At 37.9% G+C, this 26,850-nt stretch overlaps 1 protein-coding gene across 13 annotated transcripts in view; it reads left to right on the top strand.

Annotated features, from left to right (window-relative positions):
• The window catches only part of PTPRM (protein tyrosine phosphatase receptor type M), a 481,970-nt gene extending 456,241 nt beyond the window's left edge, over positions 1-25,729 (top strand). For all 13 annotated transcript variants that reach the window (XM_069853870.1, XM_069853869.1, XM_069853866.1 and 10 more), the window contains 10 exons: positions 4,670-4,786; positions 9,078-9,232; positions 9,530-9,665; positions 10,238-10,387; positions 10,864-11,037; positions 13,427-13,558; positions 16,582-16,707; positions 18,500-18,663; positions 20,778-20,913; positions 24,946-25,729. In XM_069853870.1, the coding sequence (XP_069709971.1) occupies positions 4,670-4,786; positions 9,078-9,232; positions 9,530-9,665; positions 10,238-10,387; positions 10,864-11,037; positions 13,427-13,558; positions 16,582-16,707; positions 18,500-18,663; positions 20,778-20,913; positions 24,946-24,999 (1,344 nt within the window). In that variant the 3' untranslated portion in view covers positions 25,000-25,729. The remainder of the gene's footprint in view (positions 1-4,669; positions 4,787-9,077; positions 9,233-9,529; positions 9,666-10,237; positions 10,388-10,863; positions 11,038-13,426; positions 13,559-16,581; positions 16,708-18,499; positions 18,664-20,777; positions 20,914-24,945) is intronic.
• The last annotated feature ends 1,121 nt before the right edge of the window (positions 25,730-26,850 follow it).

Below are 26,850 nucleotides of genomic sequence, written 5' to 3'. Positions count from 1 at the left end.
ATCCTTGATGTTTAACTTCAAAATTTATGTCTGACTTATCATCATTACTTAGTTCATGATTAATTTTATATTAGAATATATAATACTGCTCTTCACTAATGACAATCCATGCAGTGTATAGCCAGTTATATCACCTTTTTGCTAAGAATATTTCAGAATCAAAGGAAATTGGAAACTGAATAATTGGTGTTATTTAAACTGTTCTGTATGAACGACAAAGTATATTTCACAGCCAGCTCACATATTAATTCTGTAATATTCCTCCTATTCCAGACCTCTAAGTAAGTGAATTACTGTCTTGGCTTTCATACTGCCATTAGCTAGATGTGTCACATAGCCAAATGGCTAAATATACAGCATCAGAAGTCACAATTTGTGTTCATTAGCTATCTACTGCCTACATTGTTTGTTATTTTTAGAAGCAGCAACAACAACTTTCCACCTTCATTTTTAATTCTTAGTTTCTCACATTATACTATTTTGCTGGGGGACGGATTTAGGGGGTGGAAGTAGATAGTAATCTTCTCCAAATTTCTAAAATTATTAGTAAAATAAACATGTTTGGAACAATTGGACAGTGTACCTTGGGATGAATAGATTAAACCAGAGCATTTTCATTTTGGATCTGGCAATCACCCTTTTATCCCATCTTGTGATGAACATCTGTATTTTTTGGCATGTTGTTAGGATATAAATGTGGGGTGTATCTGAACAAAATCTCAATTATAGTTCTGCTCAGACGAGATTTCAAAATTATGTTTTCTACTTTGTGGATGATGTTTACTGTTATGGTAGCTACTGTGTGGAGAAAAAAAATCTAGTGCGTTTAATATTCAGTTCTGGATTCATGTATCAATTATTTAGCTAAACCTTCTGTTAGTAGGGGTTTTTTTTGTAAAACATGTACCAAATGTTTACAAAAAGGCAAAGAGATTCATCAAGTCGCAGTAGCTAAAGCTGTGCTAAAAAGAAAAAATGAACAAACATATGTTACCAGCAGTGTATCTCATATTTGATGCATAAAACCATATTCTATTTTGTTGCAATTGTCTTTCCTTGTGCAAATAAAGGCACTGATCCAATAAACATTTATAAGTGTGATTTTGATTTACACTGTTTAATCTACTTCTTTATTTAAGATATCTCTGCATTTGTTTGAGAGATCAAGAATTAGATGGGAGACTGGTGTCTAAGCATTTCCTTAACTTTTGGATCACAGAGTTCCCATGTCTAGAGCACAGCACATGCGACAGCATTGCAGTGCAAGAGCCAAAAGTAGGAAAAAAGCCTGAATTTAAAAAAAAAAAAAAGGTGATTTTTTTTCCTCTCCCAGTGAGTGAATCATTTAGTGCTGGTCTGTGGCTCTAACTGCAGCTTTGGCACCATTCCCATGGTTGTTATAGGCCCTATTCCACTTGGGAGAGTTTTCAGAAAATTGTGTTGTCATGAATCCTTCTGTTCAGCTCCAATCTGCTCCATGCCAAAATCCCCTGTGCAGCAGGGTAAGAAATCCTCAGCAGGTCCAAGCTGCATGAGGCACAAAAGGCTGTAACTTCCGTACAACGCTCACCAATACTTCCCTAGTTATTCCACTGGATCATCTTAAATAAAGTTTACAAAAAGAGTGAAAGCAAATCCAACGGTTGAGGCATATGAAGATGGAGACCGTGCTCTTCTAAATTGGTCTTTCTAAGTGTCCACAATTCTTAATCATAATCCAGGCTGTCTAGACTTACCAAGTTAGAAACAGGCATGTTTTGTTTTGAGGCTGAGCAATTTGATTCAGCCAAGGTCAGGGGTTTTTTTCCCCAATTGTCTGTTTTACCTAACTAGAGCTGTTTTGAGGATGGTAGTTGCCCATCAGAAAGAAACAAGGCTAAAGTTAGCAACAGAGAGACGTGCTGATCAGTAGTGCTGTGACTAGGATCACTGCTGCAGCTGCTGCTTTCCTACGTGTGTTGGCTGTCTTCATGTAGTTCAGGTTCCACCTATGGAAAGAATACATGAGCAAGCAGGAAAAGGGAATTGGCTCCAGAGAAAGGGTTGTCCATGGACTGCTCCAGTCTGGAGGCAGTGTGAATGGCCTTGTTCTGCACGGAAAATCAAAAACGCATCTGAGCCAAAACCCTGTTTCACAGAGCTCCCAGCAATGACTATAAAAAGGTCCGTTTGCTGGTCTAAGGGATTTGAACAATGTGAATTGTCTGCATTATTTTAACACCACAGACAAAATAGTAAGCATTCAATGTTTTTTCACTTAGCCGCTATCAAAGGCGTTTTAGAAATACATCCAAACAAGATAAGAATCTGAATAAATATCAAGTAGATAGCACAGTAACTGCTAAACTGCTTGTAGCAATGTTTAATGCTTTTTGAAATGGCTGTTCATTGCTTACATCTGATAGATAAGCTTTAGAGATGAATACACATTTGCCAGAGATCCTGCTGTTTAGGTACCCTGGGACTGTACCTCAGCTTGGCCCTTGACTGGTGGAAACATTCTTATCTGCTCTGTCAGCTTCTGGCTGATGAGCATGTGGAGGGGAGCAGTCTTGCTCAATGAGCATTGCGAGGATTGTTCAGTGTCTTAGCTTCAGGCCTCTTGCTAAGGAAAGGAACTGTATCACCTGGTGCTTGCCAGATGTCCCAAAACCATGCTTAATACCAGGTGAAATGTGAAGAATTTTTCTTAGCCAGTACTAGGTCTGAAGACAAACACACAGAAATAAATAAAAACCTGCTTATGGCTACCTGAACTTTGGCTCTGTTCTAGGTTTCCATCAGCTGTGTAAGCAGGAACAAGCTGTTAGAATGCTTGTATAATTTTGTGGCAGGGAGCCAGGGCTGCTGACCAGGCTACTCTTTTTCTCTGAAGAGGACCCTGATATGGGGCTGTGTTTTCCAGCCCTTCAACTCAGTTCTATTCAGATTTAAATTTTATCCTGCAAATGGGTCAGAACTACTGACCCTGCCTGGACAAATGTTTTATTTTATCAGGCGGTGTTACTACTTCAGTGTGGCAAGACCTCTCTTCTGTCCAGACAGTAAAGAGGGGTTGTGCATAATTATCAGCTATGCCAATAGAAGCAAACTCTGAGGGAAGTATTTTCTTCTGCCTGACAGGACAAGGTTTGGATCTCTGTGTAATCATTTCTATACTAAACCTGGATTTTGTATAAATAAGTAATTTGATTCATGCGTTGGGAGTTTTCAGTGTATGCTTATATACATGTTCATCAGTTTTACCTTTTGCTCAAGACTAGACATCATAGTAATCCAAATATTATGGCATGAAAATGGATTTGTGAAATACTCTACAAGCTGTGAAGTTTAATTTTTTTTCTGTCAGTTTTCCATTTAATATTTGAAGTGTTGGAGGTTTTTACCCAACCCATTTACGTGTATATTTAAGTAAGGCGGTAGATTTACATATATTGAAAGATCCATTTTAAATTTTCTGTTCGTTTAGAAAAAGAGAGAAACCATTCCATGCAGCAGATGTACAACAGATGCTGCTCCTAGCACGTACTGCACTTCTGGACAATGGCCAGATGTGGTGGTGATAGCATAGCTGTTACCGTGATAGAGCAGAATAAAAGAGAAATACAGAAGTAATGTGCTAGCTTCCCCACCCACCATTTGTCCACTCGAATAGGAAGGAGGAGACAATTCTTACATCTGTCAGCTATTTGCATCATCATATACAGTTCCCTCAACCACCCACTTAAAAAAAATAGAAGAGTAATAGTGCGCATTTTAATATGTTAAATACTGTAAATTCTATCCCATCTAGACCACAACAAGGCTCAGAAATTCTGAAATACAGTTCATAAAATCCACCCTCTTTCTGTCTCCATATCTCAGGATAGAACTGCTAAGAATGCATAGTTCCAGAAGCCTATTGAAATCAGCATGGGGAAAGAGGAATTCATCTCACCTAACATTAGCCATCAAGAAGCCAAATACCTTGGCAAAGGCAGTCGTCTAGACTCTTTTCATAGTTAATGAAAATAGAGGCACCTCTAGAACACAGTCATCCTACTCATTGTAGTTTGAGCTAAGTGAGATAAATCCTATCCATAGTTTTTGGGGTCATCTAGTGAATTGGTGGCCCAGACATAAAACTCATCTCTTCACTTCAAGCATTGACTTTTGCCATTTGACCTGTCATCAGTTCCTTTCAAAAGTTAATCTGAGAGAACAGATACTTTTCTATCAGTAGAGAAGATCCTTCCCTGTCTGAAAAGCACATGTTCGTTTTAGAAGGTAGGAAGATGTTTTTGAGACAAATCACCAGCTAGAAGTAAGGTTAAAAAAATGCGGATGGTACTTATCCCTCTGGGCACACCCTGCATTGGAAAGCTCAGAAAATTAATAGTTACTGTAAGGGTATAAACAGTTATGCAGGGTATAAATATCCCTTGTGCACCATACAAATTTGCCTTACTTCACTAACCACAACATAAATCTCACCTGTAACTCTGAAAGATGTCTTAAAAAAAAAGGAGAGGTGATGTCCCTTAAACATGAATCATTTCCGTGTGCAGGAAATGTGACTGTCTTGCACGTGATTGCATTTTAAAACAGAAATCGTTGCACAGAATACAGAACAGATTCAGTATGAACCCTCTAAAATAAATGAATCTTAATTTCTTTTTATTTTTTAAAGGTCAAGTGCTGCAAATACTGGCCAGATGACACAGAGATTTATAAAGACATTAAAGTTACTCTTATAGAAACAGAACTCTTGGCTGAATATGTGATTCGAACATTTGCAGTAGAAAAGGTAAGTTTCCAAGTTCTTTTTTCTTAAATATGATGGTATCTGCCTAAGCAACTTATATGCAGAACTCATTATGGGAAAGTTAAGTCTTTTGACTGACATCCTGGTTTTGTAGCAATTCTTTGGGTAAACGACTACCGCCCTCTTTTGGTAGACTGTGGTTTTCTTCAAATGCAGCGACTTTTCTGTGCTTTCCATCACTGTTGACCCCTGCCTGAGTTAGAAAAAGTGATGTTCCTTGCCTGGGAGAAATCGAAACCTCCCTCCCAGCAATCGATTGAAAAACACATTCGTGCTGTTTTCCCATCTTATGTTCCTCACAATCATTTTTTGCCTGTACCAGAGGCTGCATGCCCCATTATTTAGAAGTCCATGGTGGAAAATTATGTTTATCTGTTGGACCTGTGTGTTCCTGGTCTACAGACACATAGCTGAAACAAACTTTTCTTCTCAAGATGACTGCTTTTCATGTGAAATCCATCTTTATTAGGAAATTTCCAATCAGAGTGTTGTATTACTGTTTACTGGAATAATGCCATGAATTTGTTTGACATTTACTAGATCTAATAGCTCTCCCAAATAGCTTACAATATATGGACAACATACAATTAACAAACAAGGTACCTACTGAAAGTGAGAACAAGCAGGTTCGGTCAAAGCTGAAGTGTGTCGTGCATTTTGTGTCAATTCAGGAGTCTCATTCAGACTTCAGTAAAGGACAGTACTGTTTTAATTGTATGTATCAACACTTGTTTGAGTTACAGAACAATGAGAAAACAGTAGTGTTTTAATTGTTATGTATCAACATTCATTTGAGTTACAGAACAATGAGAAAAGGGCCTCTTTGGAAGACTTGATATTCCTAATGGTGCACTGAAGTAACGTTCTCTCAGTATTACCATAAGTAGATTTTCAATTAATTAGCTTAGAAAACTCCTTCTGATTTAGTTGCAGTACCTGTGATATACTGGTTCTCTCTAATGATGAAATAGTATTCAACTATCGTTTTGAAGAGCATGATCTTTAGCATCAAAGAATCCTGCACCCAGGTAGATAAAACTGCTGAAAAGACAACCCAACAGAGTTTGTGTACATACATCCACAGTAACAAAGGAATGAGGTTTTTTCCTGTTTTATTCTTCAATCTAATATTTAAATATGCATCAATACAGAAACCCGAGGGTAAGATAATAGAATTATGTGGTTTGAATGAACTGAAATATCGTATCATGTTTACCACTATGCATATTGCACATCAAATTCATTCAAGCCTGTTGTTTCCTTGCATTTAGATACTTTTAATAAACAGATGAGAAACAGTGGCTACACTTTGAAGTAGATGAAGCACCGGTTGATTTCTATTCTGCAAATTTTAAGCCCATGCTTTGATGTTAGCTTTTCACTTCTTAACTGGGACTGGAAAAAAAGAGCTAGAGGATTTTACAGTTGATCATAACCCAACTGTCTTGAATAAGTGCATTAGAACAGATAGAGATAAAAGGCACTAAACATTTTATTTCTTAAAAAAAATCTCCATCTGAAAAGATTTCATTTAGACACTGCTTTTTAATAGTTGGTAGTTTTCTAGTAAGCCTCTAAAAGAAGTGTCAGTGTAGTTTGAGCAAAATACGATTGTTTTTACCGTATTTTCCATATTTTTTTAACTCTTCCAATGGTACTGGAAGGTCAAGTCTGTTCTTATCTTCCACCATAATTCTCTCAAGTTATATTTCTGATCTACTGGAACTGATAATTTTCAGCTTCTTCCAAGACAAGATGCATGATGAGACAGAGTGCTTCCTAACCAAATATGCAGATAACACTAAGTGAAGGGTGGTCTTGAAATGCTGAACATTAAGGCCCCAGTTCCACAAGACTTGATGATCTGGCCTGAAGAAACTTTAGTAATTCAACAAGGAAAAATGCAAAGTCCTGCACCTTAGGTGCATTAACCTCTTGTGTCCATACAGGCTGCAACATCCTGAGACAACATCTGACATTTAAGGTGATTACAGATGTAAGACACAGGAGCTGCAAGGGGACGCTAAGAGAGCTGGCCTTCTTTAGTATGGTAGAGATGAGGAGGAGGGGTAATTGCAGCCTGCGACTATCTCAAAGATGTTCGATGCTAAAAAAATGAAATTACATTCTGGTTCTGAAGACCACTTTGTAGATATGCTTTGCATTTTGTGCATAAGCAGTTCCTTTGGAGCAGGTCCTTTACAGCACAACAGTTAACTCGGATGAATTGCTCAGATAGTAACATACAGCAGCACCATAAGTATTTGTATGATTAGGATCTATATTTTTTTAACATCCTAGGGTTTGTTAGCAATGTACACCATTTTCTGTTTGTTTCAGCTGAAAGAAAAAGTAAAAACTACAGTCTTCCCAGGCCGAGCATATGCTTTTATGATTCATGCAGTTGTGTTGCTATTTTGGGTTTAGAAACCAGCAGGGAAGCTACAGACATGGAAATCATTCTTTTGTAGGTATAATAAGCAAACTCATTATAAAAGTACCCTATATGCAAAACCTTTTCTAAATAGCTTTTACCATCGATAGACAAAAAAAAATGCAGTCAGCATGATTGATAGCATTTTCAAAACTAGTGCACAGGATATACAGGACATATCCTGATCTGTGCAACAGCTAGGCACATTATTTTAGCGGAGCAGTTCAGTTTTTGTAAATTGCTTGCAAATCAAGGCTGCATATGGCATGAAGAATTTGTGTGGGTTATTAATTTCTGTTCTCAGTTTGTGTAGTCATGACATTGCTTTTTGTATGGGATCTTTGTTCCTTGGGGGATTGTGGGCAGTTGTTAGGAGCAATATAAGAGTGTTTGGGACATGGATACCCCACCTACACACAGCTATTTACAGAGTTGGAGGCCTTGCTTACAATAGCAAAAAGCTGTGTTAACTAACACACGCTAAAATCCCCAGAGTACAGGGACCAAATTTGCTCTTTGAATGTGTTTGCTAGATTGTCTTAAAATGCAAATTACTTTGTCTGTTCCTGGGTTTTAATGTTTTAAAATCGGTTTTTAGGATGTAAGGTCATTTCTGTTGCAAGGATGTGGTCTCCTCAGTCTACACCATTGTAACATATGCTCTTCATCTTCTCCCTTGACTGCCTTTTTGTGTCACAGTTTCCGATGGAGATGAGTGTTAATACTCCTCTGAGCAGATGCCCAGTTTCCACAGACCCCCAGACTAAGCTGTCAGAGCATCAGGACTCCAAGATACACCAAGCCCACTCCAGTCATGCAGCCCTGGTGCAGCCAAAATTTCTCAGTCATTGACAGTCGCAGACTCTTCTAGCTTGCATGCGAGTAATAAATTAGGGTGTTTATATTACTTCATTATGCAAAAAGAATTAGACTTTTTATATGCAAACCAGCTCAAGACAGGAAATACATCTTTAAGAAGAAAAACCGTAAACCACCACTTATTAATATCACTGACATTTAGTCCAGCCTAGACATGATATGTCATAATTTTGCTGTTTGCTTATGAAATATGTATGATGGCCTCTGGTCTGTGGATTTCTAATGAGAATAAAATACTGGCAGCTACAGTTTTAGAGGGGGAAGGGGAAATATAGGCAAGAAAATCAAACCTAGCATACACACATCTAATATCCAGACTGCTCCAGAAAGTCACATGGGAAATTACTTACACAATCAGCTTCTCATTCATATCTGCCTTACCGTATCCATGTCCTTGTACAGTGTGGCAGATCACTTGAAGGGTGAGCGTGTGGAGGGCTACAAACACAGCCCCTATGATTGGAGGTGCAAAAATGTTTCTTACTATTCAGCTGTTTCCTTTAGGCCAATGAAAGAGACAAATTATAAGGAAAATTATGTTGAAATTGTAGTTCCCAGAAGTCAGCAGCAAAAGTCCTGTGGAGAGCATTGGGGGAAAAATGTCATCTGTGCTGTATGTTCATGGCCTTGCTGCTGACCTGTTCTGTGATCGTGGCATGCATCTTAAGACCACAGTTTTCAAAGCAGCGTAGTGCTTAAATGTAGAGACGAGCATCTATCTTGTTGCTAAAAGTTTCTAACCAACGTAGTGCTGATTTATTCAGTTTTGTGATAAGGCTTTGAAACCAGTTGATACAGGACCTTTGAACTTGCTGTCCTGCTATGAGAAAGCTCTCCAACAGGTAGGGGTGGATGTCTTTCAGCAAGGCTCAGGCTTTTGAAGTTGCTTTCTTACAATGTCTCGTGTCAAATTTCACATTCCAGCTTGTTTTTCTTTTTCAAATCTTGTCTTTTCAACAGAGAGGTGCTCATGAGATTCGAGAAATTCGGCAGTTTCACTTCACTGGCTGGCCAGACCATGGTGTACCGTACCACGCCACAGGCCTGTTGGGATTTGTACGGCAGGTCAAATCCAAGAGCCCACCAAATGCTGGACCTCTGGTTGTTCACTGCAGGTGGGTAGAACAGAAATCTCTCTGTTGTGTTGTCCACTACACTCAGAACCTACTTTTGTTTGTCCTGTACTGCCTCATACCCCCACAGGTTGCTGAAGCCACTGGAGATCTACCCACAATTAATACCTAAAATAAAAACAAGCATGACAGAACTGACCCTGAAATTCTGCAAATGCCTGAATGCAAGACTAAATTTCAATAATCATCCCACTGAACAAATAGCTGCAAGATGAACCCTTGCATTTTACGTTTTCCAATACACTGCTGATAATTAACTGTACTTTTCTTTTATTTTAGTGCTGGTGCTGGCAGAACTGGGTGCTTCATTGTTATTGACATCATGCTAGATATGGCAGAAAGAGAAGGCGTTGTAGACATATACAATTGCGTGAGAGAGCTTCGATCTCGGAGAGTTAACATGGTGCAGACTGAGGTATTGTTAATCTGCTAGAATGCTGCCTTATATTTTGCTAGAGGTATTCTTCTAGCCCAGAAAAGCGAGGCCCCTTTGTGGTAGGCACCATCCAGAAGTTAGTTTATTCAGCCACATGCAGAAAATAATCCACACGCAAACTTGAAGAACCACTGCCCAAACCAGTTATGCTACACTTAATGTTTGGAATGGTTTTCTAAAAATAAAAAAAAGAGTATTGTGAGTGTTTCCTTTCCAGGAAGGATTCATTCAGGAGTACATCTCGTTAAGACTCAGTTATGTGATAGCGCCTACAGAACAGAGCAGAGGAATGAAGAAACCAGAAACGCTCTGAGTTTTATTACCCAGTGTTACTGCATCTCTGTTTGTATTTGTAGCTAGTTTGAGTCAATCCTTCTGTATTAATTTCAAATAAGTAGGGTAAAGTTTTGTGAATTGCTGGTGTTACTTCAGGTCAGTGCCAGTAAAGTCAGAGAAAAATAGTGTCAAGCATATTAGTTGTTATTTTTGTTTACAAAAATACTAGTAGTGTGTATTCACTATGTCAGTAATGATTTTAATGGCTTTAATAGGAACAGTATGTATTCATCCACGATGCTATCCTGGAAGCCTGTCTTTGTGGGGACACATCTATTCCAGCTTCTCAAGTTAGGTCTGTTTACTATGAAATGAATAAACTGGATCCTCAGACTAACTCCAGCCAGATTAAAGAGGAATTTCGGGTAAGTTTTGGCCAAGAGTACCTAGAAGCTATACAGTTCAGCTGTGCTAAAGTCTTCAACTTAAGTGCTTACTTATAACCATGTGAATTTTGGACTAGGCCTGGGAGGAAAAGACTGCAAAAAAAAAAAGGGAAAATAGCATGTCACTAAATGCTATTCAATTATGCTAAATCGTAAAAGAATGCAATAGGATAGTAGTAAAATATTCATTTTACTCAAGGGAAGTATGTTGATTCCTTCCACTGTCCTTTCTTCAGAAAGCAAGTTGCTTTGCAGCTATCCTTGAGGATATTTTTTAGATCTGTATGCTTCCAGGATTTTTTGCTTCCAAATCCTACTGACTGTGATGTGTTTTCATTTATCTGCATATTGATTCCCACTGAAACTGAATGCTGAGCTGATCTGTTCTTAAATATTTTCGGATGCTTTCACTGCTGGGCTAATTTTTCTGTTGTATTGTTTACTCTTTTTGAAAGACTTTAAATATGGTGACTCCAACACTGCGTGTAGAAGACTGCAGCATAGCACTTCTACCACGAAATCATGAAAAGAATCGCTGTATGGATGTTCTGCCTCCAGACAGATGCCTGCCTTTCCTCATAACGATAGATGGGGAGAGCAGTAACTACATTAATGCTGCACTGATGGATGTAAGTCTCCACTACATCATTAATAATAAAAAGGGAATAAGCAGCCCTCCCAGAAAGTGCCAGAAAGTGGAGTCAGCATAGGAAGACTGAAATCCTTCTAGCTTGTTTTCCAAAAACATGGCACAAAATCTTTGAACTCTCAAGCACGTTTAGGATCCTACAGATGTTATGTCACAGCCAAGGTTCGAAAGCCAGATGCAGAGAGCAAGTCAGGGAGTTTTGATAAATAAAACATGTCTAGATTTATCCTTAGTGCTTGAATTTTTAACCATCTGGTCTAGGAAAAAAAGTTACCTATTAAGACACTAAGACAGTTAAATAGGATAATAAGGTTTGCAGTGATATTTTAGTTCCCTTTGTTTCTAATTCAAACAATAATTAAAAAACTAATTGTCTGTCAGCACAAGATAGCACACAAGCCATTACTTCAGTCTTTCTGTTTATTTCTGTTTGAATGAATGGTTCCTCTTCATGTGTGTGTGTGTGTGTGTGTGTGTGTGTAGTTTTTTCTAATATATCCAGGATAATTCTAATCCTTCTAAGAGAATATGAGTAAAGCGACGCTTAAACTGCCTTTACAGTCTGTAGATATTTATAGCCTATCTTTGACAATTTAAAGCTATAGCAATTACAGTTGTCAAACATATAAACAACAAGAAAACAGAGGTTAGTGAAGAATGAACACATTGTAAATGGCCTTTTTGAAACGTAGAGCCAGAGTAATAACCGTTTGTAGCTGTTTCTGCATTTCTTTCCTTCCAAGTTCTCAAAGCATTTTCCTAAAATAAGCCTAAGTTCAAAACACTACTGTGAGAAGCTAACTGCATTATCTTTATGTTTGTCGATGAAGAGAAACTGAGAACAAAATTTTAAGTGACTTCTCTCGTTTCTCACAGTAGGTCAACATTTCATATTAGAAAGGAGCTTTTTTCATCGGCAATTTACAGTCCTGCCATTATGTCGTCTTCCTTTCCAGAGAGTTCGGTACTGCTTTGTTCTGTAAATTAAGTACTGCTTTTTTTTCTTAAATTAAGTACTGCTCAGAAAGAGCAGTGCCTCAATGTTTGCTTTTGAAATGCTTCCCTTCCTTGATATTAACTAACAAGGAGATAGATCCAGAAGTGTGTCTGGGCAAAAGTATCCAAGGAGGGAGGTGGTCCTGTGTAACTTCCCATGTGAAGCACCCAAGCTGGACTCCCACAATATCCCTGCATTGACGGACAAGAGGAGACACTTGTCCCTCTCTGTAAATGCTCAGTGTTCAGCAGGCAAGATGATGCCTTTTGCTCTCTCCACTTGCATCTGTTGAACTGCAGTCAGATCACCTCATTTAACCCTTTAGGGCTCACTTCAAACAAAAGGGACAGCAAGCATACCTTTCATTATTTAGTATCAGAATGAGCTTGAGAATGGTTTTCCTTAAAAACTGCTGGGACCTTTAAGTGAGGAAGTAATGGAGAGCCTTTTGAGCATCTCTCATCTGCATGCAACTTCCAACAAGGCAGGAGGAGGAGGACAGAAGGCAGCTGGCTGATGTACCAGCAGCATCAATACCTGCTGGTTGCAGTTTGCTGAAACCAAAACAAAGAACTAAAGTCTTTGTCTGTACCCCAGAACACACTGGATTCATTTTCTGTAGTGTCTTTGGTGATTGTCTCTGAAAGAAAGATGCAAATAGCTAATTAGATTGTGTCTCTGTAGTGGTACAAATACTTCAGTTCAGGGCATGCAGAGGCTTCTCTGCCCTCCTTAATGAAGGTGATGGCAACCTGTCCCAACAATTGCCCCAGTACGGCTGTGCTGGCCTTCAACACTCAGGAGGAGGTAATTGAAAATGCTAGTGTGATAACCACAATGGAACAGTTTCACCAAACAGCTCAGTCAGTGGCCTACTCTACTACTGAAAAAACACAGAGAGTCCTAACTTTTATCCCCTGGATATCCTCACTGCTGCCAGATAGACTAGAATTTAAACAATATTTCTAAAAAATAACTAGATATTTCCTTTTGCCAGCATCACTCAAATTAGCAGCTAAGTGCAGACAGCCAAGATTAATCTGTCCGTTAACAGTTCAAACTGAAACTGTTGTTCAAAATTTTGTAGGAGTTGCATTGAAGGCAAAAACCTCTGATGATCTTACTCTGCGCCTATGGCATAAAATAAGTTTCAGAAATATAACATCAGCAGAAGTTATATTCTGCCCAAATATAGTTTATTAACTTTGAAGCATTTAAGATCTTGGGAAAGAGCTGTAAACAATGTATTAACTATGTAGAAAATAGAAATAATGCTTTCAATCCCAAAATTTTGAGGCTGTGACTGGCCTTCTGCTAAATAGATTTTTATCTTTTGCCATTCTTCTCACCATCTCTTGTTATTTCTTTGCAGAGCTACAAGCAGCCATCAGCTTTTATAGTTACACAGCATCCCTTACCAAATACTGTCAAAGATTTCTGGAGACTGGTCCTAGATTATCACTGCACTTCAATAGTTATGCTGAATGATGTTGATCCTGCACAAGTAAGTCCAGAAAAGTGCTCCCTTCAACAGAGGAGTGTTAGTGCCTCAGCATTTCAGCACATGTGCTTCAGCAAGTAATTAGTTTTATAAAACAACATCAAGTACTAATACACAAAAAATACATATTTATAGCTTGCAGATACGGATAAGGAAAGAGGAATAAATCAGGCCATCAGTAGCTCATCCACCAAAATATTAATGCACATGCACACAAGTGCATGTGCCCATGATTTATTCTGATAAGAAAACATGCTTTGGAAAGAGCTACTAAAAAAACAAAAATAGTGGTTGTAAAGTTCTGACTCAAGTCTGAAACACACTAATAATAGCCAAAAGTCATAAACAGAAGCCAACAACTATTCATTAGCTTGCCTGAAATAGATCAATGACCTTGGTCTGCTTACCAGGGTATAGGCGTGAAAATCTCCATTGCATTTGGCACAAAATGACATTATTAACAAGGAGATAGGAACTAAGCAAGATTGGAGACTAAGCATTCTTCAGAAGAGAAAACAGGGCAACAAAACGTATTGGGGAATGTAATTACCTTACAAAAGAGTTGTGCATGCTGTACATGTTCTTTAGAAAATTGGAAAACAGTACCTACTGGTTTGGCAATTTAATCACTAGCATTAATCACAGTATGTCCTACAGCCTGACTTACAACTACGCAGTTCCAAGTTCTTACACAGATATAATTCCCTTGGTTCCAAAAAACTGCACCATGCATCTGCTGGAATAACATCATGGTCATCTGGATTCTTAATATGTAGATATTTGATAATTATTGGTCAAGAGCAATAGTTATTTTTTATAGCAGACTGCATGTCATTTTGATTCTTTAGATGATCAAGAATCTTTTTTGCTTTGTTGACTTTTGTACAAACTTAAATTTTCCTCTTATTTAATATAAAGAATTTGGTTTTAAAACACACTGATCTTCCATTTTGTCTTTCAAAGGAATGTGTAGAAATTCCAAACTATTTTACAGACGGAATTTCTGTTTCCAAGACCTTAACTGTCTACAGGGAAAAAAATAGAAATGAAAGACAAAACTTTTATTCATGAGTCTAAGATTATTTTCTGAGTGAATAAGGAAAGACTCAAGGGAGTCACGCTGTTAGGGACTGCTGAACAGATTTTTTTTTAATTTGTGGGCTGTGTTTTGAATTTACAGTAGTGCATGGCTATTTCAAGCATTTATTAGCCTCACAGGCTTTTAAAAGCTATTGGGATATGCAGTTAATGCACCTGCCTTTGCAGTGTGTTAAACCTTTTCACTCTAATGTGAGTAACAATCTTTTCATTAGGAATAAATCTCAAAACCCTCAGAGCAAACAGAAGTAGAGAGAAGGCAGAGCTTATTAAAAACATGCATTACATTTAGATTTATTAATAATTACAGTTATCATTATTATTTTTGTATATATGGAGTGTTTACAGTTCTGTTTAGATATTACTAGGAAAATTGAATTCAGCCCTTCAGTGACTCAGACTTAAAGAGTCACTTGCATCACAAGCATGCACAATGCACAGACCTAAATGCTCTTGGTTTCTTTAGGACTTGAAAATATAGGCTTCCTAAAACAACTCCAGTAAACAGCTCTGCTTGTTATCATTTAAGCATTTTTTCAAAGACCTGTTAGAACAGTATTCCTATGTATTTGAAAGACATGTACTAAATTGTGCATGCTAAATTATCTGAGCACTGGCATTTGCATTAGTTGTATGCATTGTATGAAGACTAGCATATTTTTCGAAAAAAATATTTGTGTAAGAGTTAGACAATATTTGCAACTTTACTTACTTAGCAGACCAAATTATGGGGGGGGGCGGTAAATATAGGTGAAAATATATTTTCCTACTCAAAATTTCTGGGTTTAACTTGTTAAAATGAATTCCTGCAAATCAGACCCTGTTCTCTTTTTAACTGATATAGTAAATGATTATGTTTTCCTAAAGTATAGTAATCTCTAAACAGCTTTGTTGAGGAATATGTTTTATAAGAAATTCAAAACAGCACCTGGAGTAAATGTGATTTGTCAGCTCAGCTCTGGATCACCCACAGAAATGCAGCAGAATGAAAACCCCAGCTGTTTTACTGAATGAAATAAAGATCCAAATATGACATCAATGATTCTGCAAGCAAACAAAGCTTCATGAGTTCATGCTTAATTTTGGTGAATGCTTGCAAAACTACGTGCTTGAACTGCTCTAAATACCCCTGGGAAAAAAAAATATTAGGGTTTTTATGGAAAAAAAGGTGGACAAGCAGAGTCTGGCCTCAAAAACCTCCTTGTGAAGCGTTGATTCAATCTTTAAAGTATTAACATGGTTGATAATTGGTTCCTGGATTAAGCCATAGTGACATTATTAAACACTAAAACTGTGCAAGATAATGGCATTATTATTTTATGATCTTTAGATACCTAGAAATAATTCCTATTTTCACATGGCATTCCTAAGATGAAATTGAGCAGTTGTTGAAAATTTAAAGGAATGTTGATATTAGCTGGTATTGTCAGTCATGGGTAAAACAGATGTGAAAGTTAAGTCCTGAGTTTTGAGAATTGAGGTACCCTTCATAGTAAAAAGTGCACATTCTGATTTTTTTTGAATTATTACCAACTTTTTAGGATACTTGGAGATACCAAGCCTTTGGTCTTTAGGCTTCACACTGTCTTTGAGATATGGTAATATCTGGCAGCATACCAGTGTCTTGTCATACTGTATTGCAGAATTGACATTGACTTTCAGAAAAGTGTTACTCCAAATACCAGAGAAGAGTGATTATGGCAGCAAACAGTAGAATGTTCAGTTAAATGAAAAGGTGTTTGCTTAAGCTTGTTCTGCACAAGTAAAAGCAGAGTGCTTAAAACTGATGAAGGATGGTGCATTGTGTACTTTCTAAAGATATTGTTAGAGAATTTCGGTAATAAATGTAGCACAAAGTAAAATCTAGATATGCGTATTAAGGCAGCATGAAATTCAAAGTGATTAACTGTGTTTGTGGTCTTCTGTAGCTGTGTCCTCAATATTGGCCAGAAAATGGAGTGCACCGACACGGTCCTATTCAAGTGGAGTTTGTATCTGCTGATTTAGAAGAAGACATAATCAGCCGGATATTCCGAATTTATAATGCAGCCAGAGTAAGGATGTTTCTTTGCAAAACAGTTCTGTTTCAGTACATGAGTTGACTCAAATCACACAAAAATGAAAGTTAAACTTATATAAAACCTTTTTCATTTTTCAGCTTATTTATTTGAAAGCAATAATGCAATACTGAATCACACTGTAATCAATGAGAAAAAAGCCTTCTATGTGTAAAAAATTTTTAATGCATATCTCAAGTATGTTAAATGCAAAGGAAATAAATGCTGTATTCAGATTGTATCGTAGCCAAGAAATGCTGAAATCAGTGCTGTTTTCAACAGTTTGAAATAAGCCTTCTCACATATTTGTATCCTGTGTCATACAAAGCAAGCTGTGCACCAGTGCTAGGCATGTTTTTCAATATCAGTCCCAGGCTTTTAGTGAAGATCCTGTCCCACTAATCACGCTTTGTAATATATGTAAGCACTTCAGAAGGACAAGTATGTCCTCATATCCAGCTTTTATGCTCCCATAACGTTGACAGAAGACTAAACACGGCATTTCTTTCAAGCTGACTGGAAAAAAGACTCTGCCACAGACCAGGCATCTCTTCCCATCCAGAGGGAGGGACCCTTTGCAATGGACTGGCATCCATCACCAAATAACCATAGCCAGGAATAAGCAGCACTCCCTGGTGAAGAAAGTCAGGAGCTGCCCCGAGATCGAGTAGCTCTCAGGACAGTAAAAGGTGCCCAAGTCACACCCAAAAGTATGCTAATATCCAAACAGGGAAGCAAATTCTAAGCTTCAAGGTATTTCTTTAATACTAAGAAGGCCTTACATTTGCAGTAAATGTGGCAACATAAAAATGCAACCTCTGGCAGCGTTAATGTGAGCTTTAGCAGGCGCTGGGTCTGGCTTATGTGCTTTGGGAAGAGAGGACGTCAGCTAAATGAACCTGGCCAGGAAATCAGTAGATCCCAAATTTTGACCTAAAGCAGACAAAACCCATTGAAAAACATATCTAATGCCGCATCCACTTTGGATTATTCCCTTATCTTGTTCATCTTAGATCCTCTCTATTACCTCTCACTCTAGAGAAAAAAAAATGTAATGTGTGTTGCTCGTTTTAAAAGTGGCACTAAAATGCTCTCACTTTGCACAAAAGTAAAAGTGGCAAATCCTAGACTATAAAAACAGTTTTCATGTATGTATTTATTATGCCCTTTTCAAAGGACTGTAATTTTCTGCCACTAACACTTGTTCTATGCTCCTTTTTTGTTTTAAATCACCATAAAACAACTGTTCAGTAATGTTTCACCAGAGGGGTTCTGACTGCTGCAGTAGCATTCAATAAAATAAAATGTAGTTAGATTTTTTTATAAGCCAGAAAAAATCTGAGTGTTTTGTTTGGTTTTTTAAGTGTTTCCTGCTTCAAAGTATCTTGAGAGGTTTTGACCTTTCTTGTAAAAGAAGACAGAAGCAGGCAAACATTCTTCAAAATGCTGAAGCAAATGAAAAAAAAATTATATAATTGAAGTTGTGTTGCAGCCCTCTCTTTGCTACCAAGTTCCTGCTATGACATTAATTAATTATTTGCTTGATCCTGCAGCTGTACCACTGCTCTATTCTAGTCTATTTGTATAGCACTCTGTATAAACCCTCTTCTTCTAATAACTCTGCTAGAAATTAAAAGTTGTAACTCCTCAAGGGCAGTTGAAACTAAATCAGTGATTTGTCAGCAGTGATCTGCCTGAACAACTTTCCTCATTTTAATGTAAATATTTAAATTATGTACCAAAACAAAACATTGTTACTTATTCCTGCTTGTTGTCTGAATGTCTACAGCCCCAAGATGGCTATCGGATGGTGCAGCAGTTCCAGTTCCTGGGATGGCCCATGTACAGAGACACTCCGGTTTCTAAACGCTCTTTCTTGAAGCTCATACGACAAGTGGAGAAGTGGCAGGAAGAATATAATGGGGGAGAGGGACGCACAGTTGTACATTGTTTGTAAGTACTGGAAACAGAAAAGAGAAAGTAAGAAGATAGAGTAAAGAAAGCCTGTTGCAGAATTTATGTCAGGTGTTAAAAGATTTGTGAAGAGACATCTGTCTAATCTGGAACTGGATCAATAATGTAACGCATTTAAAAGCTTTCAATACAAGAGGAATTGCGTAATTTCTCTCTGTCCCTTGGTAGACCTCAGTGAAAAGATGATGGATATAAGTTAACTCTATTTTATATAAAGATGTTCAGTGACTTTTGCAAATTAAAAAGGTGCGTACTTATTCAGAATAAATCAAAATTATACCTTCAGAACAATGTACCTTTTATTTTTACAGATAATGACTGAAGAAATAAGTAGTGGAGGGGTGATTCCTCTTCTAGATATGAAGCACAGACGTAAAAGTGACATGATAGACCAGTTATAATGTCTTTAATTGCCTTACCTTTCTTTAATAATGGCATATATTTTTGACCACCCGTGACCTTTGTGCTCCACTGGTGCAGGCTCTCAACCGCTCTGCCACCATCCTCCTTTTGATATCGCTTAATACCTGAACAAGCTGCTTGCCATCAGCAGTAGCCAATCTTTTGAAATAGTCTTCAGTGCTTGAAGTTGTCTCCCACTTCCTCTAAACATCTGCTTAAAGTCACTGCCATGATTGAGAAGGGACTTGGTAATGGGAAAAGCACATGCTAATCTACTTCCAGAAGTTGGGACCAGACCCAAAAGTAGACAATAACTTCCTGAAGTTTGGTTTGCAGTTACTGAGTATTAGAACAACGGAGGAAGATCTAGGAGTGTATTAATAATTGCCACTATCGCTGACCTTGAACAAGTCAGTGCTCTTCAGTTTCCCCATCTGTAGAATGGGGATAATACTACTTTAATCAAAGGAGCATTGTGCAGTGTGATTAATTAATGTTTTGAGATCTTTAGCTGAAAAGACCCTTTTCAAGTGCAAATTAATGTTATCTCTGAGGTGGCTGATGATATTAAATAGTTGTACAACATCACACATGCGTCACTTCCAGGCAGTAAAGAAAGAAAAAGCTGTAATATAATCCTTTTAAATTACTTTATTTCAATTAAAATTCTCAAAGAGTCCCACAATACCAGGCAATGTTTTGGCAGCAGAGAGCATTCTTTTCACACTGCCTGGATGTGACAGATGTGCGACGTTGTATTTTCCTTTGAAAATCAACCATTTGTGGATTTGGTTTGAAAGGCCCACTACCTAACTAGTCTGCAGTCTAGTAATTATTAAGGTTTATTATTTTCAGTGAAGCACAGCCTAAAGATTCTGATTAGAATAGCTGTAGAAATAATAGGGTTTCCAGAAAGAAAGAGATTCTCTTTGAGATTAAAAATAATTGGGGGTAAAGTATTATTAAATACTGTATTTGATCACGCCTATGAACATTTCTGCCTGGCTTCTTTGTTAGCAAGTTGCTTCGGGTTCTCATCTTCTGATGCTGTGGGTGGTGGGGGAATAAATACACTTAAAAGCAGGCATTGCCGGGCAGGCAGCCCCACTGCCTGCTGCCAGGGAGTGAGTGCATCAGCCAGGGGAATATTGCAGCACCACCTAGTGCCATGCTGAAGGTGGAGTCACCAGGAGGGCTCCTTCAAATGAGATTTTTGGCACTTTTGCCGTTCATCAGGAATACCTCTGAGTCTAGAAGCAAAGCACTAGGATTTGGAATAAAGTAACTCAAAGATCCACTTTATCCATAACATTTCCAGGTCTGATGCTCATTGCAACATTGTGTTTAGAGTGCAAAGGTGTGTTAAACTGAATTTGAAAATACCTTGTCTTTATTTTAGCATCCTCTTTGTGCTGTCTCAAGTGTTCGGCGAAGGGTGGTGAAACACCCAGCCATTCAGTTCCCTCCAGACTTTCAGCCTGCTGAATTCCAAATCATAGTTTTGAGATCTTTCAGCCTATTAATTCCAATTAAAACTCATGTTCTGCCTGGAGTTCACCAGCCTTAGGGGGCAGGAATGTTCTGAGGTTTCTCCCTACTGGAGCTCATGCCTTCTGTAGCCGTCACAGGTATTCACAAACATGTAACATAAAGTCAATTGTAACTTAGTCATTCTATCACTTTTATTGCAGGAATGGAGGTGGCCGCAGTGGGACATTTTGTGCAATCAGTATTGTTTGTGAAATGCTCCGACATCAAAGGGCTGTTGACGTATTCCATGCTGTGAAGACACTAAGGAATAATAAGCCTAACATGGTGGACCTTCTGGTATGAGCTTTTTAACTGCACCACTGAATAGAAAATGTTCGTTTTTCTCAGAAGACTGTAAGATTTCCAGGATTTGCAGTGGGAGTTGTTCACAAAGCAAGCAAGTAATTTTCAAAGGGGGTAATGAAGTCGCTTCACTTGTAAGAGTATTTTTACACTGCTTTCTTCCCAAGGAGACTTTGTCTCTGTTCATTTGAATTTTTTAAGAGTTTTAAACTTTCAGCTGAACATCCTTATTAATTTTCTTTTCTAGCAGGCTGAGCCAAGTGGAGAGCAGCCCTTGCATGGAAGAAATAATAGTTATGTAAAATAAAATGCCAGATTTTCAAATTATATATTTTATAAATAGCTTAATCTCCGAATATTTATCAAAGCTGTGAATTTCAGTTTGACATCCAGAATATTGCATTTAATTATGGTTGCTCTATCTCATAGAAGGATTAAAGAAGTTCAGAAACAAGGGGCCATGTGCAATTATTTTCCTAGAGAGTGTTTTATGAGCTTTTTTTTTTTTCAAATAGAGAATTACTGAAGTGCCAGCTGCTATGCCAGAAGAGCTGCAGAACAGCTTAAAACAGCAGATTCTTACACTCCAGTGTGTAGTTCTGTACTTGGAGATGGGTGTAGTGTAATACCCTACTCTTAGGCCTGGGCCTCTATAAAAGACACTTTTTTACAATGTCCTGCTGTAGAGGTGGCTGCTCAAGAGGCAGCTGTTTTCAATTTAGCATCATAGGCTGGAGGAGGCAGCTTCTGGGCAGCTTCGGGGTTGCTAAACTAATCCGAGCTGATTTTGCAAGCTATAGTTAAACAAGTTCGTGTCATCTTTCAGCATCTTTTCTACAGGGTGCTACAGCATCTCAGAGAGCTGATCCAGCCTCTTGTCATTTCAGGAGAGATTGCCCCTCTCTCAGATGACCTGATGAAATCTGGGTGTGAAACATTCTTGTGAATGAGCAGAAAGCAGGAATTTCTGTTGGGAGGCGTGTGTAGAGGGATAGGGCCATCCCCTTTACCACCACATATATCGCTGCGCCTCATCTGTCCCACAGAACATCTCCCACTACATCCTCCATCAAACTCCTCTCATCTGTCCTAGCTGTGAAATCCTAGATTCTCCCCTAGGTCCTGCTCTGACCAGGCTCGTGGGGAAAAAAAGCCAGATGTTGCTAGCTTTGCAAAGCGAGGAGGGATTTCACAAACAGCACCACAGGGCCACAAGCAGCTATGTAGAACCATGAATCTTGTATCATTGAGAACCATCAAGCCTTCACAGTGGAGGGAGTGAGCAGCTTTCCTGATTCCTCTTCCTGTAATTTATATTCTCAGGAGGAGAATCATCGTACTGAGAACTGTACATTTTTATTTCCTAGATATTAAGAAAAATGTCCTACTTCTTCATTCAGATAGTATAGTTTGGAGGGAGACTTGGGAGACCTGCTCTTCTCCGCTCTCCCAGAGTTTAAGTTCACAGAACTCACTGATCTCTTATTCATTTATTTTATACAAATAAAAAGAAAATTACCAGTGTGAAGATGTATAGGTGAAAAAAATGCTGTATATAAATTCTCATTTGTGACAGTTCCCCAGGTATAGATTTGTTAGGCAGCTGTCCATTTTTCAGCAGATAATTCTTTTAATTAAAAGCTAACTTTATTATTTTAGAATATAAAAGTAGCTTTTAGTAAACTGAGGATGGTATTGAGAATGGCTGAACATCATTGAGAGGACTTCAAACGCCTTTTCAATAGATTTCAAAGCACTTGTGAAGGAGATCGGTATTGTTTTCCTTACTTTAAAGAGACAAAAATGAAGGCAGGGGACAATCAGGATTTTTCCCATTAACATGCAATTCACTGACAAAGCAGAGTTTCAGTCTTTTCAGTTTTAGTCTGCTACTTTGTAGGAACAATTTCACAAAACTAGTTTCAAGACTGTTTTAGCAGTGCCTGTTATGCATTTTCCAACTAGAAGAAGGGCAATCTTTACAGTGCATACTTAAGAGATGAAATCTTTGGTTTTCCTGCAAGTGGAAAAATCTGAATGCCACATCCATACAATACAGAGATCTGTGAAATTCTTCTTACAAAGGTAACATGTGGTACTAGAAAATGTCTATTACAGAGTGCCCAAAGCATTTTGTGATAAATGTTATTGGATCTACCAATGGGTGTCTCAGAAAAAAAATATAAATGTACTTCTCTGAAGCTTGTTTCACTATCAAGTGAATACTAAAAATGTACAAAGGATACACATGAGTCAACACAGTGGGAAACAATATATGTCTGTTCTTTAAGACAGGTAATAACTAAAAACGGTAGCTATTTGGCTGGATCAGTAAATCAGGATAAAATGAGCACAGAAGATGGAAATGGATAAGTGGCTGATCTCTTGATTTTGTCTGTTATGTAGTCATAGAATAATTTTTAGTTATTTAGAAATAAAGTAGAATAAAATTCCGCAATAAAAGCAGAAAAGGAACAATTTACATTTTACTCCTTGCTTTCCTTTCTGCCTTTTTATTCTTTTCTCATTCTGAAGAAGACAAAAGAGTTAGTGGAACCCTGTAGGAAACCTCATGTACAACTCATTCATAACTGAAGTGATTTGTCCACCTAAGATTTGTTTTCCTTTGAAGAAACAGCTCTCAACAGTAAGAACTTAGAAACTGTTCATGCTTGTTAATGACTTTTGTGTCATATTATTTGGTCTCTTACATGCTAAGGTGGAGTTTCTTTTCAGCTGAAATGTGACCTAACATTACAAGGAGAGGCAAAAAGTGTTCATCCTTAATAAAGCTTGTTTCAATAAAAGGAGAATATATCTGAACTGTAATAATAGCGTTCCTACTTTAGATGTTGAGAAAGCGAAGGCAGAGCGCTGTCAGCTTTAAGTCTGTTCTTGTTCCTATGTGATAGTACACGCTTAGTCATCTTTTATTAACTGATTACAGCGCCTACGAGAAAGAGGCATTTCAGTGGCAGAAAGAGTCATAAACCTGGCAGGTATTTTCAAACTGAATTTTTAGAAGTCAGAGCCCTTGGATTCAGGAAACCTGCACCTATTATTGATTTCGGCTTTTTTGATCCATTTAAATGTTTGTAGCATTGCTAAATATTGCAAGTAGTGAGTGAAATTGGGAGATGCATGTGTGCACTCAAAACTGTAAAGTTATCAGTCCCTGCATCATTTAAAGTTGCCGAGTGGACAAGGGTCAGTCATAAGCATGCCTCTCTGTACTGCTGAAGATGTGAAGGGGAGTAAAGCCATGACCCTTTGTCTCTGAGACTGGTTTTGCATGCCATGGGAAGGGAATTCCTCTGAGATCAGTCCCAGTCCCAAGCCGTAGTGAATAAAATTGGTATGTCTGTGTTTGAAGCACCGGATTGGCACCTGAAAACTAGCCTGTATAACAGAAGAGCTGTTACTCACCTAACTTATGCGTCACCATTAATTGCTAAAAATTAATTGGAATAAATCAAATTAATTTAGCTCAGGCCTAATCTTACAGACCTATATTGCACTGGGAGAGGACAGTATTTCAGCGTGGATTTGGGCTGCATGTAGAGGAGGAACAGTAAGCAACTCTTGCCCTGAAATGTAGCAAGTGAATAAATGAAGTTAAATTAAAAGTTACAATCCGGGAAGTACAAGACACTCATGCTATTGTAAGATAAACTTTTCTGGGGAGGAATTTCAATAACTCCAATTCTGGTAAAGTGCTATATGAGCATTTTAACAGACGACAGAAAGGTTGCAAGTCAATTTGCTTATGTGTAGTCAATTTTTCTCATGCAAGTGTATTACAGCAGCTAAATACATATCTAATAGGAGCAGTACAATAAGTTACTGTGTGTAACATCTATTGTCTGCCTAATATAAAGATTTTCTTATCTGAATACAAATTGGATTTGCCACATGGTTCCCATTGACAGCAGCTGATAGTGTATAATTTTAACAGAAGAGAAATATTGATTCCCTTAATTAAATCCCCTCAATAACTGACTTTGTGGTTTTCTTTTGATTTTTTAGGATCAATACAAATTCTGCTATGAAGTGGCTTTGGAATACTTGAATTCTGGCTGACAGCATAAACAGCATAGACAAAGTTCCTCCTTTCACAACCACAAACAAAGCAAGTCACATCATGTTATCTGTGTAAATGAGATGAAGACTTCTCAGTGTTATGCTTATACTGCTTTGTATAATTGGCTCTTTTTAAGAGCCCAAAAAGATATTTATAAAACTGCTTGCACTGCCCATTTTCCACTATAATGCCGCTGCTTGACACCCATATGAACGTACACCAAACCACATGGCAGTTGTTGAACACTGTATTCATACATAGCCATTGATGTGGTGAAGCAGCATGGTCCTCTGGTAAATAAGAGAGCACAATTATATTCTTATGAAGGAATTTGTACTTTTCTGTTATATTTTGTTGCCTGTGATTCGCAGTTATTGTCACAGCCTAGTGTACATTTCTGTTCTGTGGAGAATGCTGTCTGGCATTTTGATAATATACGATTTTAGTTATATTTGTATTCTAACACGTGCATAATAAATGAATCATATGTAGCTTAGCTGAACTAATGGAAAGACACGTACCAAATCATGTTAACTTTGTTGAGCTGCAATTTCTATCCACTTTGTACCATTTCAGAAAGAGAATCTTGATAGAAATACAGTTAGAAAATGCAAAATACAGGATGCTCAGATTAATATATCCAAAGCTTTTTCATTTGTTTATATTGTAAATATTTTTTGATTTCATCAAATTATTTATTCATTAAAATGAATTTTTTTGTGAAGCACAGTGAGTGACAATCATTTTTATTAAACCCTGGAAATGCTTACTGTATGATAGTGTAAACACCTGTTTACCTTGTATGGATTCTCAGCTAAATAAATAATTACATACATAATAAAATCTTGTTTAATTTAATATCTCTTGGCATCTGACTGCCTTCAGATAAGCCTCTTTTCAGATTAATTCTTGAAAATACTGAGCTACCTCCAGAGCACATTAGTGTGATCCATTGTTGATCCAGCCAATAGAAAGACGTGCCATGCTTATATATAAAATGAGGTGAATTATACATGTAAAGATTCATATGCACTAATGCAGATCATGGAGATTGCTCTGCTGTGTGAAGAAGACATGGTGTTGGGCTTGCAGTACTCAGTTTTGTTAGAGCATTCTTCTGCGTGCCCTGCCAGTCACTCTGTGCCTGCTGCTAAAAAAGAAGTGATGGTACATTTTGTTTCGGGAAGAATGACTGCTATGAGATTGAACTAATTCCTCATGTTAAAGGTGCTGATACTAGAGTGACTTTGAGGGTAAAGCTGCTCTGTTACTAGGGCTGTTACTAATTCATCTAGTGGACTGGTTTACATCATGAAAGCTTTTGCCTATCCTGAGAGTGGCTGCACTGCACCTCCATGGCATTTGGATGGTTCCTTTTTCTTCCAGGCACCCACAGATGTTTGAACAGACTGGAACTTGTTCCATGTTCATGGATGTAGGAAGCTCAGCAGAGAAGCAGCAAGAAAAGGGAATGAGTCGACAATGGCTTGCCACAATATCCACTGGAACTGCAGATCTTTTCTTTCACCCAACAGTATCAAGGAGACATTACAGACAGAGCAACTGCTTAGTACTGAAGTCTTCCAAAGCTGTATGGAAACCTGATGCAAGAAAGTGGCCAAATCCACAGTATTTCAGTTCTTAAAAGATCCTTTTTAATGTGCTAGCTATCTGGGATGGGAGTACTAGCTGTATAAATGTATCAAAGTCAAAATGATTTGAAGACCTCTAAATCTAAGAGATCTAGCTTGGACAGAATGACTCACGGCTTGTCAATTGCTGGTTCAAAACCACTGCAAAATTCAGATCTAAAGATGCAAGGACAAGTTTCCTCTGCAGCTGAAAAGCAT

This window comes from Phaenicophaeus curvirostris, chromosome 3, assembly GCF_032191515.1.
Source record: "Phaenicophaeus curvirostris isolate KB17595 chromosome 3, BPBGC_Pcur_1.0, whole genome shotgun sequence".
Taxonomy (NCBI): Eukaryota; Metazoa; Chordata; class Aves; order Cuculiformes; family Cuculidae; genus Phaenicophaeus; species Phaenicophaeus curvirostris.
This window is presented reverse-complemented; position numbering and strand designations above follow the sequence as displayed.